The sequence below is a fragment of the Doryrhamphus excisus genome, chromosome 16, assembly GCF_030265055.1.
Source record: "Doryrhamphus excisus isolate RoL2022-K1 chromosome 16, RoL_Dexc_1.0, whole genome shotgun sequence".
Classification (NCBI taxonomy): Eukaryota; Metazoa; Chordata; class Actinopteri; order Syngnathiformes; family Syngnathidae; genus Doryrhamphus; species Doryrhamphus excisus.
The window spans coordinates 7,061,133-7,075,814 of NC_080481.1; the positions used below are offsets into that span (position 1 = coordinate 7,061,133).

The 14,682-nt window shown below is 41.5% G+C and overlaps 2 protein-coding genes across 3 annotated transcripts; one reads left to right on the forward strand and one right to left on the reverse strand.

Moving 5' to 3' along the window:
* The first annotated feature begins 67 nt into the window (after positions 1 to 67).
* Positions 68 to 4,502, forward strand: LOC131104567 (putative methyltransferase DDB_G0268948). The gene is made up of 8 exons (XM_058051881.1): positions 68 to 178; positions 1,836 to 1,996; positions 2,191 to 2,404; positions 3,145 to 3,248; positions 3,320 to 3,457; positions 4,088 to 4,136; positions 4,336 to 4,401; positions 4,483 to 4,502. The coding sequence occupies exons 1-7, from the start codon at positions 68 to 70 to the stop codon at positions 4,366 to 4,368; spliced, it is 810 nt and encodes a 269-aa protein (XP_057907864.1). The 3' UTR covers positions 4,369 to 4,401; positions 4,483 to 4,502.
* A 2,551-nt stretch (positions 4,503 to 7,053) lies between these two features.
* LOC131104478 (receptor activity-modifying protein 1-like) lies at positions 7,054 to 11,841 on the reverse strand. 2 transcript variants are annotated; one of them, XM_058051707.1, is made up of 3 exons: positions 11,672 to 11,841; positions 9,852 to 9,978; positions 7,054 to 8,911 (listed from the first exon to the last, which is right to left on the reverse strand). In XM_058051707.1, exons 1-3 carry the CDS (start codon positions 11,721 to 11,723, stop codon positions 8,656 to 8,658), a joined length of 435 nt encoding a protein of 144 aa, XP_057907690.1. In that variant the 5' UTR covers positions 11,724 to 11,841; the 3' UTR covers positions 7,054 to 8,655. The 2 variants fall into 2 exon arrangements, with proteins under 2 accessions (XP_057907690.1, XP_057907689.1); XM_058051706.1 differs by having other exon boundaries at positions 11,627 to 11,841.
* Between the last annotated feature and the right edge of the window lie 2,841 nt (positions 11,842 to 14,682).

A 14,682-nucleotide genomic window follows, 5' to 3' on the forward strand; every position in this document is an offset into this window, starting at 1 on the left:
CTTAAGGCAATTGTGCCAACTTGGAGCAGCAAATGTGTGGAGGCCACTCTGGTGCTCCGCTGGAATCATGGCCTTAAGACTGTTTGAAGAAAAAGAGCATGTTGTTGCCTACATGAAGTACAGAGTAGAGAATCATGAAGAAGTGATCAACAGGATGATGGACTTTATGAAACCAAAGGTATGTTTGTGATTGGAAACAGGCAGCAACCTGGCCTGGCATTATGTAATTCATTCAAATTCAGTGTGTGCTTTGGAGGTTTTCCATCAGTTTTTTTCCAACATTTAAGTCAGAAAAGTAGATATCGGCTGTCCTAGAAGTTGAAAGATTATATCATAGTCAAATATGCATATCATTTGTATATGGTGATGTGAAATGCTGTAGGAAAAAGTACAACCTCATAGGAGACATACAAGTAAGTAAAAACACCTTAATGGGGACCTTTTATGCTTTTTCTGATCCATGAATATAGAATATGGAATGTTGTATTCTCATGTTAAATGATGCCAGGAGGTTTGCGCATTTGGAAGTGAGCCCTGAAAGAAGTATGGGATGGCTCAAAACCCTCGGTTTCAGAGGGCGTTGTAAAACTGGAGGTTTGTGATGTCACACAGGGGCGGTGTGGTATCCTCACAACACGTGTCTGTATGCTGCTAGAAAGCCAGCAAACCAATGAGGTTGTTTTTTTCCAACTACAGAACAGTGCATAAACCCAATGATAATTGCATGCAGGCAAAGACCATTTTCTCAACCCGTCCTAAATTTGAACTCTTTAAAAAATCAGCATTTTCCCCACTCGGGTGTTTAAAAATATTCAGGCTGTCCAACTGTGTAAGAGTTGATTTAATCACAAAACGTCCCTGTTAGCAGCCTGTTGTCATGGAAGCGGAACCGGAAGTCATTGTCTCCAGGCTCTGTACCCCTTCAGCGGTTGATGGCTACATGCCTTTACTTTTCTTTTGAAGTTTGGCTAGACTTGGACTTCACAGCTCATTGATTTTGACATTGGAACGTACCTTCATACACGTTATACTGCCATCTGCTTGTCAGGTGGTGTCAATGCAGATGCAAAGGGCGCAAAAACAACAACCCTCTTCCTGTTGTGTTTATTCAACTTGGAGCAGCAAGCACAAGCAGACAAGTCTGATGCTCTGCTGGAATCATGGCCTTAAGACTGTTTGAAGAAACAGAGCATGCTGCGGCCTACATGAAGTACAGACGAGAGAATCATCAAGAAGTAATCAACAGGATGATGGACTTTATGAAACAAAAGGTATGTTTGTGAATGGAAACATGCAGCAGCCTTTGGTGTTTTGTAACCCATTTAATCCAACTGATGTGGTTTGGAGCTTCTTAACAAGTTGCATTAAAGGGGACCTAATATGCAAATTTTTCAGCCCTTTGAATTGAGTTGTGGACTCCTATAGAGCAGCTACACACAATGAACAGCACAGAAAGCTTTCTACAGAAACTGTACCTATTCCAGCTGTATTTCGTTGGATTTCGTGTTTTCTGTGAAAACGGTCTGTTTTAATGTATTCCACCCACAGCCCACCTCAAGGCAAGCACACTTCGCTGTGGTTGGCCCGTGTGAGCCATTGCGAGCAACGTAAACAGGGAAAAAGAAAAAAGGGCAGGGGAAGCAGAGTTTGGAGGGGGGGCTTATAGCCACACCCATATAAGATAGTCTTCACCTTTGTGACATCACAAAGGGCCAGTTTTACCACACCTTCTGAAACAGAGCGTTTTCAGCCATTCCAAACTTCTTTCATGGCTCATTATGGCTTTCATTATCTGGTCTGCTTTAAAATCACACATTTCATGTCATCCCTTTTAGGTGCAACAGAAGTTCAACCTTGCAGTGGATGTTGGATGCGGTCATGGTAAAGGGACCATGCTCTTGGCCCCCTACTTCGACCAGGTTGTTGGAATAGACGTGAGTTCTGCCCAGCTGAAGATGGCGGAGGACAATAGCCTCTGTCCAAATGTGACTTACAGGTGAGGCAAAATTAGGGCTTGGCCAGGTGGAATGCAGTCTATTGAAATTTTAAGGTCAATTATGTCAGTGGAAATAATAATAAAAATAATACAAGGTGGTGAAACTTGGACTTCAGCTGGATTTGCAGTGTTGCTCTCCGTCTAACTTTCTAACCCCTCTCCTTACTTGTCTCCTACTATTACTAAACCTCTAGGCAGTGTCTTGCAGAAGAACTGCCGTTTGAGTCGAGGCAGGTCGACCTTGTGACGGCCATGATGGCAGCCCACTGGTTTGACCGCCCGCGATTCTTGACGGAGGTTGACCGCGTGCTGAAGCCCAATGGCTGCCTGGCCCTGCTCGGCTTCCCAATGAACATGGAGCTGGAATATGGCAATTCCACAAGTGTGCTTAACAACATCTGTGAGGAGGTGATTAAAAAAATGTCTTCAGTTATATCAGGTAGCGGGGACCTCAAAGGTAGCTCAGAGGACACCCGGGACTGATCACCAATCAATCACAGGGCACATCACAACAAACAGCTATTAACACAACTACGGACAGTTTTGAATGCAGTTTTGCACCCCCACATTGTGTATGCTTATAGCAAAAATGTGCCAAAAGTCCACCAGAACTGTAGCATATTGACCCGAACATACAGAGACAGCGCTTGTGCCGCATTTTCTCTTATATAATTGTCATTCCTGCATGCTCTTGTTGTAATTACAAGCTGTGTCGACGTTTGAGATCATTACATTACACTTGAAAGCATCACACGAACAGAGCAAACACACCAGAGTTGGTTTTAAGCAAATCTCACATGGTAAGTGTGAACACACCCTTCACCAACAGGAGCTCATTTTGAGGTAATGGTTATTTGTGAAACAGTCATCAAAGAACTGTCTAATTCAAATATGCTGATGATCACGGCACACATTCCCATGCCTGGGGGCTCCACAGTGGACTCGCCTGTGTATGGGTGTGGGGAGATTCTCAGCGCCGTTGGTTGGGGGGGCCCTGGATGCTGTGTTGGTTCCCGTGCCTGCATAATGGCATGCATGATTGTGGTTCAAACATGCGCCACACTGTAATTACTGTAATATGTTTTTACACCGTAACATGCCTTCATTACCTTTTTCTTTCTTTGTCTTCACTTCCTATTTATGCTCAGTTTTATGCAGCTCTGCGACCTTTCACAAACCCTTATCTGGCATCCTCCTTGTCAAAGATCTACTTCGAAATGTTTGAATCTTGCACCTATCCAGATAAAGAGTGGCGAGTGGCTCAGTCATATCTTGACTAGCAAAAGTCACCCCCACATATTTAAAGACACTTTTTTCACCCAGGAATGACTGTCTAAGAGTTAACCGCATGGTGACAGTAAACAGTTTCATCGGCATGGTCGAAACTGCCACCGGGTACCAGAAATTGAAGCTCCAGGATGCTGCTGAGGCCAAACGCCTTTCTGACAACATTAGGAACAAGTGAGACATGAATCATCTCATTGCTAATCATCTCATCGCATCATTTCTACTGTCGCCTGCTCTGTTATTTCACCTTGATAGTGGTCTCAACGTAAACAACATCTCCCGCACTTACATACTGTACCTACACCTTTGCTATCACTCCTGACATTGACATTCCTCTTGCCTGTGATCTTGAATCTCAGTTTTCATTTTGCATCCCATCTTACCACCAGTCTCTGCCTCTCTTCTCCCCATATCGAACAACGCTGATGACAATGCTCTCCTCCTGTCTTAATGACATAGCACCCATCAAAGCCAGAATTATTACAGTCAGACACTCGGCCACCTGGTTCATGTCCACTCTATGACAGATGAAACATAGAAAGCAACAACTGGATTGCCTACACAAAAAAATGGTCTCACTGCCCACTGTCCAAACCTATACTGCCTTCATCCACCAGTACAAAACTGCCTTAAACTCCGTCCGGTCTTTCCATTAGTCACATTTCATCCACTTGGCTCCTGAGACCCCTAGACTCTGTTCTCCATCATCAACAGACTCCTCAAACCCTGTGGCAATATCTCCTCCATTCTCAGTGTTTAGCCTGACAGTACGTTGTAATGACCTGAAGCCATCTCCTTTCTCAGGCTGCTGGCCGCCATGCAGGTCTCCTCGGCAGAAGCAGAGCTCACCATGGTGGTCAAGTATTTCTACATGTTTGCACGCAAACCTTGATCCTTCCGACTGGCCCAAAGACAGACAAGCCAAGTGTCTCTCTGGTGGTCACGAGATTTGCAAAAAAAACTCTACAGTAAATAAAATGTGAAGGTTGATAAGAAAGAGTGTAAACTGTTGTTTCATGTTGTTTTTAGTCTTCTCTTCTGTCTCGCTCCAGGTGCTGTCATATAGACCAGTGGCTCTCCAATAGTGGGGTGCCATAATTAACCACATCAAATTTCATGTAAATGTAATATATCGATTTTGGAAATAATAATAATTATTTTTTTTTAAAAATAGAAAGACCATAGTTTTTGTATGTTAGGTACAGAAGAACTGCCGTTCGAATGGAACCAGGTCGACCTTGTGACAGCAATGACAGCAGCCCGCTTATTCGACTGCCTGCGTTTCCTGAAAGAGGCCGACCATGTGCTGAAGCCTGATGGCTGTCTAGCGCTGCTCGGCTTTCCGATGGACATGGAGCTGGAGTATGGCAATGCCACAAGTGTGTTGAACAGCATCTGTGAAGAGGTGATTTTTAAATTGTCTTTTAGCACCTCTGATTACACCCTGGACTGGTCACCAATCGATCTCAGGGCACATAACGACAATCAGCCATTCACACCTGGAGGTAATTAAAAAAGAAATTCCAGTCTGTGAGGTCAAATCGGCCCTGCGGTGTTTCAGTTGCTTTATTATTCCAGACTCTGATAGTTTTTGTTAAAAAACTATGTAGTATTGAAGTTGTGACCTATAACGTATACGGGCAGTCGCAGGATAAGTGGTGGGCATGGTTTTGAAATGTATGCAGTGGGGATATATAGCATAGCATAAGTCCAGTTTCACCAGTCTGATTGACAGCTCAGTAATAACTGTCAGCTCTGTGCAGCACATTGAGATCAGGACCTGGTACATAAACTTGTGGTAAAAAAAACTTAGAAATGATACAGTCAGCAAAGAGCTTGTAGACATGGTCTTAGTTGCCCACTTACTGTTGACAACTATGCAGAGCCAGTTATGCATGCTTTACCACTGCTGCATTGGTTATTGTTCTTCGTTTCTCCTACTCTTTTCACATCCCTGGTTTACTTTTGGATGAAGGCAACCAAAAGCAAAAACACAACCAGAGTTGATACTGTCTTTTGAGGTAAGTTGCGGTCTTGCTCCCTGCATAACGTCGTACATGATTGTGGTTCAAACCACAGCATTACATTGTAGTATAATTACTGTGGCATGTTCTTACATCATAAAAATGCCTTGGAGGGCGTCAGTGGTTTGTTTTAGTTTCAACCTAAATGTTTCTTTTTCTTCACTGATTTGTTGTCAGTTTTATGCAGCTCTGCAACCCTTCAGATGCCCTTGTCTGGGCTCCTCCTTGTCAAAGATCCACTTCGACATGTTTGAATCCTGCACCTATCCGGACAAAGAGTAGTGAGGGGCTCAGTCATATCTTGATTATAACTGAAGCCCCCCCCCCATTTAAACCCATTTTTCATCCAGGAATGAAAGTCTAAGAGTTATCAGCACGGTGACGGTAAACAGTTTCATCGGTATGGTAGAGACTGCCCCCAGTTACCAGCAGCTGAAGCGCCAGGACGCCGCTGCGGCCAAACATCTTTCTGACGACATCAGGAACAAGTGAGAAATGAATCATCTCATCGTGAATCATCTCATCACATCATTCCAACTGTCGCCATAACAACCTGTCCAATCTTCGCTCTTTCCCTCCACATCTCAGTCAACTTCAACGCTAATTCACCTCAAATTTATCAGACTAATCCCTGGTTCCAGGGGGATTTTTTTAAATTTCGTATTAATTTCTTATATTTGTGCCATTTTACTATCCATGGGTGAATATAACCATTATATTGACAACTCTGACTCCAAGCCTGCCACAGACTTTCTGGATCTTTAATATTAATCCACACATCAATTTCCCCCACTCTCTGTCATGAACCCATCTGTATCTGGTCTGCTCAACTGGTTTCACTGTCAACAACATCTCCAGTACCAACCTCCACCTTTCCGACCACTTTGCTATCACTATGGACATTGACATTTCTCTTGCCTGACCTCGATCCATCAATCACGCCATCCTCCTCTTTCGCCTTTCACCACACTCATGTCTCACCGACCACTATCAATTCATCCACATTAACCATTGCTCCTCCTCCACAGCCACCCACGCCCAAGGTGGCCCTCAGAGATTGGCGCTTTGCTCCCTCCTCTTTACTTGCTTTCTCTTGGCGACATCGTCCACCGTCATGGTCTCCAGTTCTGTTGTTATGCTGACGATATCAATATAGCTCAATATAGCTCAATATACTGTATACCCCAATTCCATCACTGGCTCCACAACACTTTCCAAAACTCAACTGAACTGTGATAAATCAGATATCATCATCACTGTTCCTAACATTGGTTGTTTCTCATGAAAAGCTCACCCCTGTTTAAGGTTTTGCGATAATGCAAAGCTCTAAGATAATGGCTTTTAGATAATGGCTATGAAGTGCTCGACTGAAGGGACAGTGGAACAAATATATGGATATGGAGTGATGAAATAGGATAAAAGCTATGACACAGTTTGCAATTATTAGCAACAATTCATTCGCACAGCACTCATTTTGTGTGGCTGGACAGTACATTTTAATAACCTGAATCAGTCGTCTTTCTCAGGCTGCTAGCCGCCATACAGGTGTCCTCACCAGACACGGAGCTCACCATGGTGTTGAAGTACTTCTACATGTTTGCATGGAAACCTTGATCCTTTTGACTGGCTCAAAGACGTCTGTCCCCTCAGGGGCATGACAGAAGATAAATGAGAATCACTCATACAGACAGATTAAATTTTAGAATTTATTTTCTGACATTTTAGGGTTTTTTTGCTTCTCTCCATTTCCAGAGCTTCTTGCATAATTTGCAATAATTACTCATCGCACTGTTCTGCAGAGAGCAATTAGAGTTGCATGCGTCCATAATTATGACACTTGCCTGGTATAATATTTAGTAAGTGAATGCAGCACTTCCTATTATCCACAATAGCACACACATGATGTCGATTGGAAGCCTTGTGTTCTCCAGGTAGTGGTTTAACACGTTACCCCAGACGTTCCCCGACTTTTAGAAGCAATGACAAAAAAAGAAGAAAAATTCTAAATAACTAAATCACATTTTATGTTAAGGCATATACATTTTAAAGTTCATGGTTCACAAATGTTGATATGTAAATGCATAAAGGTGAGGTCTTGTGACATTAAATTGTTTGTCTTGACTGTTAGTGTTTGTATTTTTTTTATTTAAAAAGGGACAGTGAGTATTCATGAATACTTACATGTAAATAAGCCAGAATTATCTCAAAGGCTACTTTACATCTGTAGTCCTTTTGGGATTGAGGCAGGGTACACCCTGGACTGGTGGCCAGCCAATCACAGGGCACATACAGACAAACAACCATTCACACTCACATAACTATGGACAATGTAGAGTCACTAATTAACCTAACATGCATGTTTTTGGAATTCTGGGAGGAAACCGGAGTACCTGGAGGAAAGCCCCCCACACACAGGGAGAACATGCAAACAACTTATTAGATAAAACACTATCGTAAAATGAATAGCCACAGATCTGGTGAAGTCAATGTTTGAGATGGATTTGAAATGAATTGAAGCGAGCAGAGTCTCTTATATTTCTGTACCCTTGACTGATGGCAGATACTACATGACACACATATCGTGTCTTCTGAATGCCTTATATTTATGTTTTTGTTTATTTAATAATAATAATAATAATACATTTTATTTGTATAGCGCTTTTCAAAATACTCAAAGACACTTTACAGAAAAATGGAGTTGAATAAAAGCAAGTAAACAGAGTAAAAGATACATTAAAATACAACATTCATTCGTTTATACACAACTAAAACAAGAGTAAAAGCGGGGCACAGCAGTCAGGTATAAAAAGTTAGACATTAAAAACAGATTTAGACAGGTGGGTTTTGAGTTGTTTTTTGAAGGTGGGAAGGTCAGGGCAAGCAGGGAGTGAATGGGGCAAAGAGTTCTGGGGGGGTCAGCGATGGAGAAGGCTCTGTCACCCTAAGCCATTCTCAGCCATTTTTATGCTTAGAATGCTTCATTTATGCCAATAATACATACAATTTGGTTAAGTATGCATTTTTCGTCACTGATGGCATAATAATGGTAAAATAATAATTCAACCACAAAAGAGAAATGTATTCATTCATTAATGAATTCATTAAAAAACAGTATAGAGTGAGGGCGCAAATTCAAATTGCAATGTAGAATAATCCAGATTTACCATTCCCAAATCTTCAGTGGAAAGAGTAAGAGTAAAGAGTGGCCTTTTATTGTGGCCAACCTAAGGCCGTGTAATGATGAATATTAAATTGTGAGTGCTCACTGAAGAAGGAAAATGCCCAAGAAAAATGGGAGCAAAAAAAGTGTTGTGTTTATATTTTTGTTGCGTATCTCTACGTTTGTCTCTATAAAACGCCCTCTGTGCGTTTACTCCTCCACACCACAAGAGCAGTCACAAAAAGGGTGATCAATACCGGCACACCGATGAACGGCGCAAGGACACTGGCAGGCGGGTCGTGGATGAGCCGGCCGGTCAACATGCAGTCGTGGAAGTAGCTTTGGTGGATTCGCACAAAGAAGTGGTCAACAATCTGATCCGGCCAGAAGCAGCCCATTCTCACTGCCACCTGGTAGGTACAATTGGTCAGTCCCTCGTAGATCCTGAGGCAAAGGCAAAAGCAAAAGCGCAGAAAAATGTAACTGAAAGGTGGCAGGTGGAAAATGCAACATAATTCAACGGGACAGTGTGGGCCAACATCTGTGCTTCCGCTTCTTAGACTGATTAGTGTACAGATGCCCCAAAGTGTACAGATCAATCAAAAGAAAAGAACTCCAGTCACAAATCATCACCTAGCTTAACAATACTAGTATTTACTTCTTTTTGGTTGTCTGTCCGACATTTAATGATCTTTTCATGTTTCCGCAGTTCTGCTGTCTCCATCCATGCCAATCACACAGCAATTAGTGAACATTGGGCCGAGAAAGCTGGTTGAGTATAAGTGTTCGGGGGGGGGGGGTTGACCTGAGTATCGATATCGTCTGCTTACGTGGGTTGTGTGGGTATGTTAGGTTAATAGGCGTGAATGGTTGTTGGTCTATATGTGCCCTGCAGTTGGCTGGCGACTAGGGAGGCATTCAAGAGGCATCTGGACTGGATGCCTGAGCTACCAAAAAGTTAAAATATGATGGGAAAAAAATAAAAATATTATGGGATTTAAGCCATAATATTGCGAGAACAAATTCTACAAAGATTACTGAAGAAAAACAACAGCAAAAATGGGAAAAATGGACCAAAGTTCACACTGTTAGGCTTTTTCACCGATATCACAAAACCGAGATGTTTTATTATTGAAATACACATAATAAGAAATTATGTGCATTACAAAATATGAAAGGGGCTTTTATTTTTCAGCCTTCAGCCCTCAGTGGAAAAGGTTTAGACACCCCTGATGTAGAGGCAGAAGACCCAAACGGTTCGTTGCATTGTTTGCTGCTCTAAAAGTTCCAGGATGCAACAAGGCATTCACAAGCGTATTTACACTGATAACAAAACACTTCCTTTTTTAACGTGTTTTTATACCAAACCGGTCAGTCTACTCACTCTCTGGTGTCCGGCCAGCTGCACCACAGACTGCGGTGCACTGACCCCATGTCGAACTTGAACTCATCCAGGCAGAGGGTATCAATCACTCTCTCGTAGAGCCCTCTGTTGCAGCCAGACACGGATGCTGCAGAGCAGGAGGAGAGATTATAATGATGACCAACTTGCTGTTCTCAACTGGTGATAGGAAGATATAAATAATCCAAGTTCACATCTCGGCTAGCCCTCCTACAGCTCTCAAGTATTCCCAGGAGCATGGTGCAAATACCTTGTTTCTGCAACCATGAAGCACATTCAACCTGTGTCTGACCCGTGTAGAAGACCCCCCAAGGATGTTGCCATCACATCAATTCACACAAATTCAACCAATCCCCTCACATTACGGCCAATCAACATCATTTTCCCTGAGCAATGCTCAAACGTGGACGTGTTTCTTAGTAGTTTGTGCCACAGAAAACACATCTCATTCACCCCAAGTTGGTAATAATTATTAAATTCTATATCATACAGAATATATATATATATATATATATATATATATATATATATATATATATATATATATATATATATATATATATTCTGTATGAGATATATATATTCTGTATGATATAAAATATACACTCCGCTCAAAAGTTTGGGATCACTTGCAAAACACATTTTCATGCATTTCACAAACAATTTTTTCCATTTCACTAAATTTTCATCAATTTCACAAACAATTAAAATGAATCAGATGATTGTCAAAGTATGATTTACATTTTTGCATAGAGGCCTACTATCAACAACTGTCAGTCCTCTGCATCAATCTCCTGGTATGGCTGCTAATCCAAGTTCATTTTATAAGGCTAATAGATTATTAGAAAAGCCATCTGAAGAGCTAAACTAAAACTAAAATCTCTTACCACTACTCCCTTCAGAGAGCAGCACAAACTGGGTCTAAAAAGAAGTGGGAGGCCCCGATGCATAACTGTGAAAGAAGACAAATATCTGAGAGTGTGTAGTTCAAGACGCCTCACAGGTCGTCACCTTGCAGCTGCACTAAATAGTACCCGTCAAACACCAGTGTCAGTATCAACAGTGAAGCAGCGACTTCAGGATGCCAGACTTGCCAAGAAAAAGCCATATCTCAGACTGGCCAAAAAAAATTCCAAGTGATCCCAAACTTTTGAGCGGTAGTGTATATGTATATATGCACAGCATATATGTAACACTGTTTTAAAAAAAAATCCCAGTTTGATTTTGGAACAGCTCAAATATCCAAACAACTATATCAACAAAAGAAAATCAAAATAACAATTTAACTATTACACCATGAACTATTTTCAAAGTTGGAACTGGACTGTGTGTGTGCGTGTGCACGTGGGGGTGTGTGCCTTTGTGTGAGCAGTGCATGCATTAAAACCTCCCTACAATGTGTAACCTTATGTAAGCTACATTGGCAGATGCGAAACGTACAGTATGACTGAAAACATGACTGAATTAAGAGTTCATTCTGACAGACCTCCCAAGGATGTATAAATTCCAGAGAGCACTGCAGATATTATGTTTATTTTGTCAAATTAGCAGCTATTTATGCCTGCTAAAGCTCCTCATTCTTCTTTAACAGATTCGGCGCTATTACTGTTGCTAATCAAGTGAAGGTACAAAACACCAGAAATAAAAACAAGGCCTTATGCTTGTTTTATTTTTCTCATGCAGTGTCAAATGCTGCTGGAAAAGCCCCACACACAATGACTATGAAAAAAAAACATTTGGAAATGCAAGATGGGCACCTTTTAAAGAAGTGAAGGTAACATCCTTTTTCTGCAAATACGCACCAGTGATCACCATCACAACACAAGCTGCCCTCAGTAGCGATGTGCTCGCCATGATGAAAGGAAGCCACTCCAGCGGCCTGAGATCATCCACGCATATTTCCCTCTTCCTTTGTTTGTTCAGGTCAAATAAACTCCAATAAACTACCGGTTCACAAATGTGTCGTCAACAAGGGACGGGGCCAAGTGACTGTGGGTAAAAGTGTTTTGACCTTCTGCAGTGGAAACCCATCCCCAATCATAGCAGCCCTGACTGTCATTCGATTCCTTCTACGGCTGCCTTCTCCCTGGTGCTGCTCACAGGGGACACAACAAAGTCAGAAACTAAAATTAGTTGACTGCCAGCCATTGCCAACTACGAGGGGAAGTCATGTAGAGTCGCTCTACAATGTGGTGTCATGCAGTGTTTCATCTGAAAATGCCAGGTTATATTCCTTTGAAACATGTACATTTTAGGTACCTGGGTATAGTCCCATGTAGTCGTCCCGTCGTTGTTAAAAGTTCAATTTTCACTGTTTTCTACTTTCCAAAAGTTCACCATGAAGAGTTAAAAAAACACTTCATAAAAATGTCATTTAGCATTACAGAATTACATTTGTAGCCTAAAGAAGCTTCTTGTGGCTGTCAACGGTAAAGTCCACAGAACAACAGACTGAAAAGGTGTCTGGTATGTTAACATCAACATTTTCAGTTATTGACGATGCAATAGCATAAAGAACATACTGTACCTGGGCGACTGAATGAGTTCAATTAACATAACGAGTCCAACAAGCAAGTTCAACAAGTTCAACAAATTCACCAAGCTCCCGATCTCATTTTGCACACTACTTTGTTACATGTAATTTTTGCAGTTTTCTTCTCAGCAGCCAACAACTAACGAAGGGTGAGAGGTACAACAGCAAAGGAACTGCCACTTTGCTTCAAAGCTTCAACCTAAGACCAAAGGTACTTTCGTCTTTCACAGTAGATTTTTTCAACCCCTTTTCTGCAGTTAACAAAATGCCCCTGTCCAAATTTTGCACAAATGGAAGGACTCGACGTCGGTTGAAATGTTGGTTGCCCATTCAGTCCCTGTCTATTTTTGGTTATGTCAATGTGAGCCAGCCAATCCTAAAAGGGTTCCACTGTAATTAAATAAGCAACTGATTAGTTGTTTGTCTTGGTAAGGAGTGCAATGTAACAAGACAAAAAAAAAGAATAACACACATGAAAATGTACAAAGAAGTAGAGTACTGCACAAGTATAAATAAAATATAGTAAGACTATTCTACTTACTGCCGTTTTACCATTCTGTGTTTGGAAGGGCTAGTGTGCCCACAGCCAAAAAAGAAATACATAAAGTCTAGCATTTTCTATCACTCGGGTCAAGTGCTGATGTCACAGCAGGTCACATGGAAGCTCCTGTCTCCCAGCGGTGTACTGAAAATACTTGTTGAACCAGTAAAACCCTTCAACTTGAAATGTGTGTGTATATATTTACTGTATATGTATACAGTATCTACAGTATATATGCTAATCCCTGTTTACCACATTTAATTGGTTCCAGACCCCATTGTGATAAATGACCTTCTTCCAAGTGGGATTGCTTGTCTTCTGTTCAACAGAAAAAGTCAACACACGAACTAACGCCCCTATTTTCATGTTTGGTGTTTGTTAATCGGCTGCCGGGCTACCACAGGTAGGAATGTGGGTCGGAATGGTTGTTTGTCTATAATTGGCTGGCGACCAGTCCAGGGTGTACCCCATCATCGCCCGAAGACAGCTGGGATTAGGTTCCAGCACCCCTCGCAACCCTTGTGAGGATAAGAGGTAGAAAATGAATGAACGAATACTCTGCTGCCATCTGTCTGCCATTCCGTTACAGTGTACTCTTATACTGCAGAGGCACACCTGCAACTGATTACTCACTTGGCCTTCATAACCAGGCAACAGCACTCAGTTGATGCCAGATTGTTGCTTGCCCCTATCCTCCTTTGCAAACATACAAAAAACAAAAAAAAAAGGTAGGGGGCAACCACTTGTGCACACCGTTTATTTAAACCTGCAATATAGGCCTGTTGTTGCCATCATCAAGGTTGGCCATCACAGTAACATTACTGACACCTAGTGACCAGTGTAGAATACTACATGTCATTGTCTTTGAATGGCTCTTCTGTTATAGTTGAATAGTTGTATTTAGTTCATTTAGCCCCTTCTGTTGTTAAAAGAAATTACATTTATGCAAAAATGGTCTTTAACATGCCTGTTCGGACTACAGATAAGCCCTATTCAATAACAAAACAGTATGATTTATGAGTGGATGTATTTTTAATAGTGACTGTAAATAATTCTAGACATGTATTCATGCATGAAGATAAAGTGCTGAATGGGATATAATAAGAAAGTTGTCTTAAATTTAGAATCAATGTGAAAGCCAAGCACAAATATGAATATTATATATCATTGCAACAAAAGATGGATAACAGTAACAGTTCATCTTAAATCCTTTAGAGGGCAGTGGAGGACAAGGGATGTGCTCACATTTTATTGAGGCGCCCTCCTCTGTTCGTAATACATAACAACACCGTGGGGTGGTTCTTTCTCCACTAGATAGCAGCAGATGACAGTAGATTATTGATGCATTATTATTTCATAGTCTGGACCTTGGTGAATTGAACTGGAGCCACACCGGATGTGGCACCTCACATGGCTCACACATCAGTGTGGTTGGACCGGTTGATGTGCTAATGAGCTCAGTTCTCACCTCACTTCAGATTTGAACATTAATATTGGTATTATTGTACAAATATAACCCCTAAAGGGAAGTTTTGTGCTTTTGTGTTAATTACATTCATTTTCTTTTATTGCATGCGCTAAAGCACCGATACAAGTTAACTAATTCTGCGCGTTTTAATCTCGGGAATTGAGTTTAATTGGCTTGAATAAAAGCATATTACGAGTAAGGCATTCGCTGAGTGTATTTGAATAAAATATCAGCGAGTGGTTCGCTGAGCTTGTGCACACAGGTGAGACGA

Coding starts and splice junctions, on each gene's coding strand:
- LOC131104567 (XM_058051881.1), top strand. CDS start 68: ATGGCCTTAAGACTGTTTGAAGAAAAAGAGCATGTTGTTGCCTACATG. Junction 2,405..3,144: donor TTAACAACATCTGTGAGGAG/GTGATTAAAAAA, acceptor ATTTATGCTCAG/TTTTATGCAGCTCTGCGACC. Junction 3,458..4,087: donor TCTGACAACATTAGGAACAA/GTGAGACATGAA, acceptor CTCCTTTCTCAG/GCTGCTGGCCGCCATGCAGG.
- LOC131104478 (XM_058051706.1), bottom strand. CDS start 11,723: ATGGCGAGCACATCGCTACTGAGGGCAGCTTGTGTTGTGATGGTGATC. Junction 9,979..11,626: donor TACCTTCACTTCTTTAAAAG/GTGCCCATCTTG, acceptor CCTGCTCTGCAG/CATCCGTGTCTGGCTGCAAC. Junction 8,912..9,851: donor AGCTGGCCGGACACCAGAGA/GTGAGTAGACTG, acceptor CCTTTGCCTCAG/GATCTACGAGGGACTGACCA.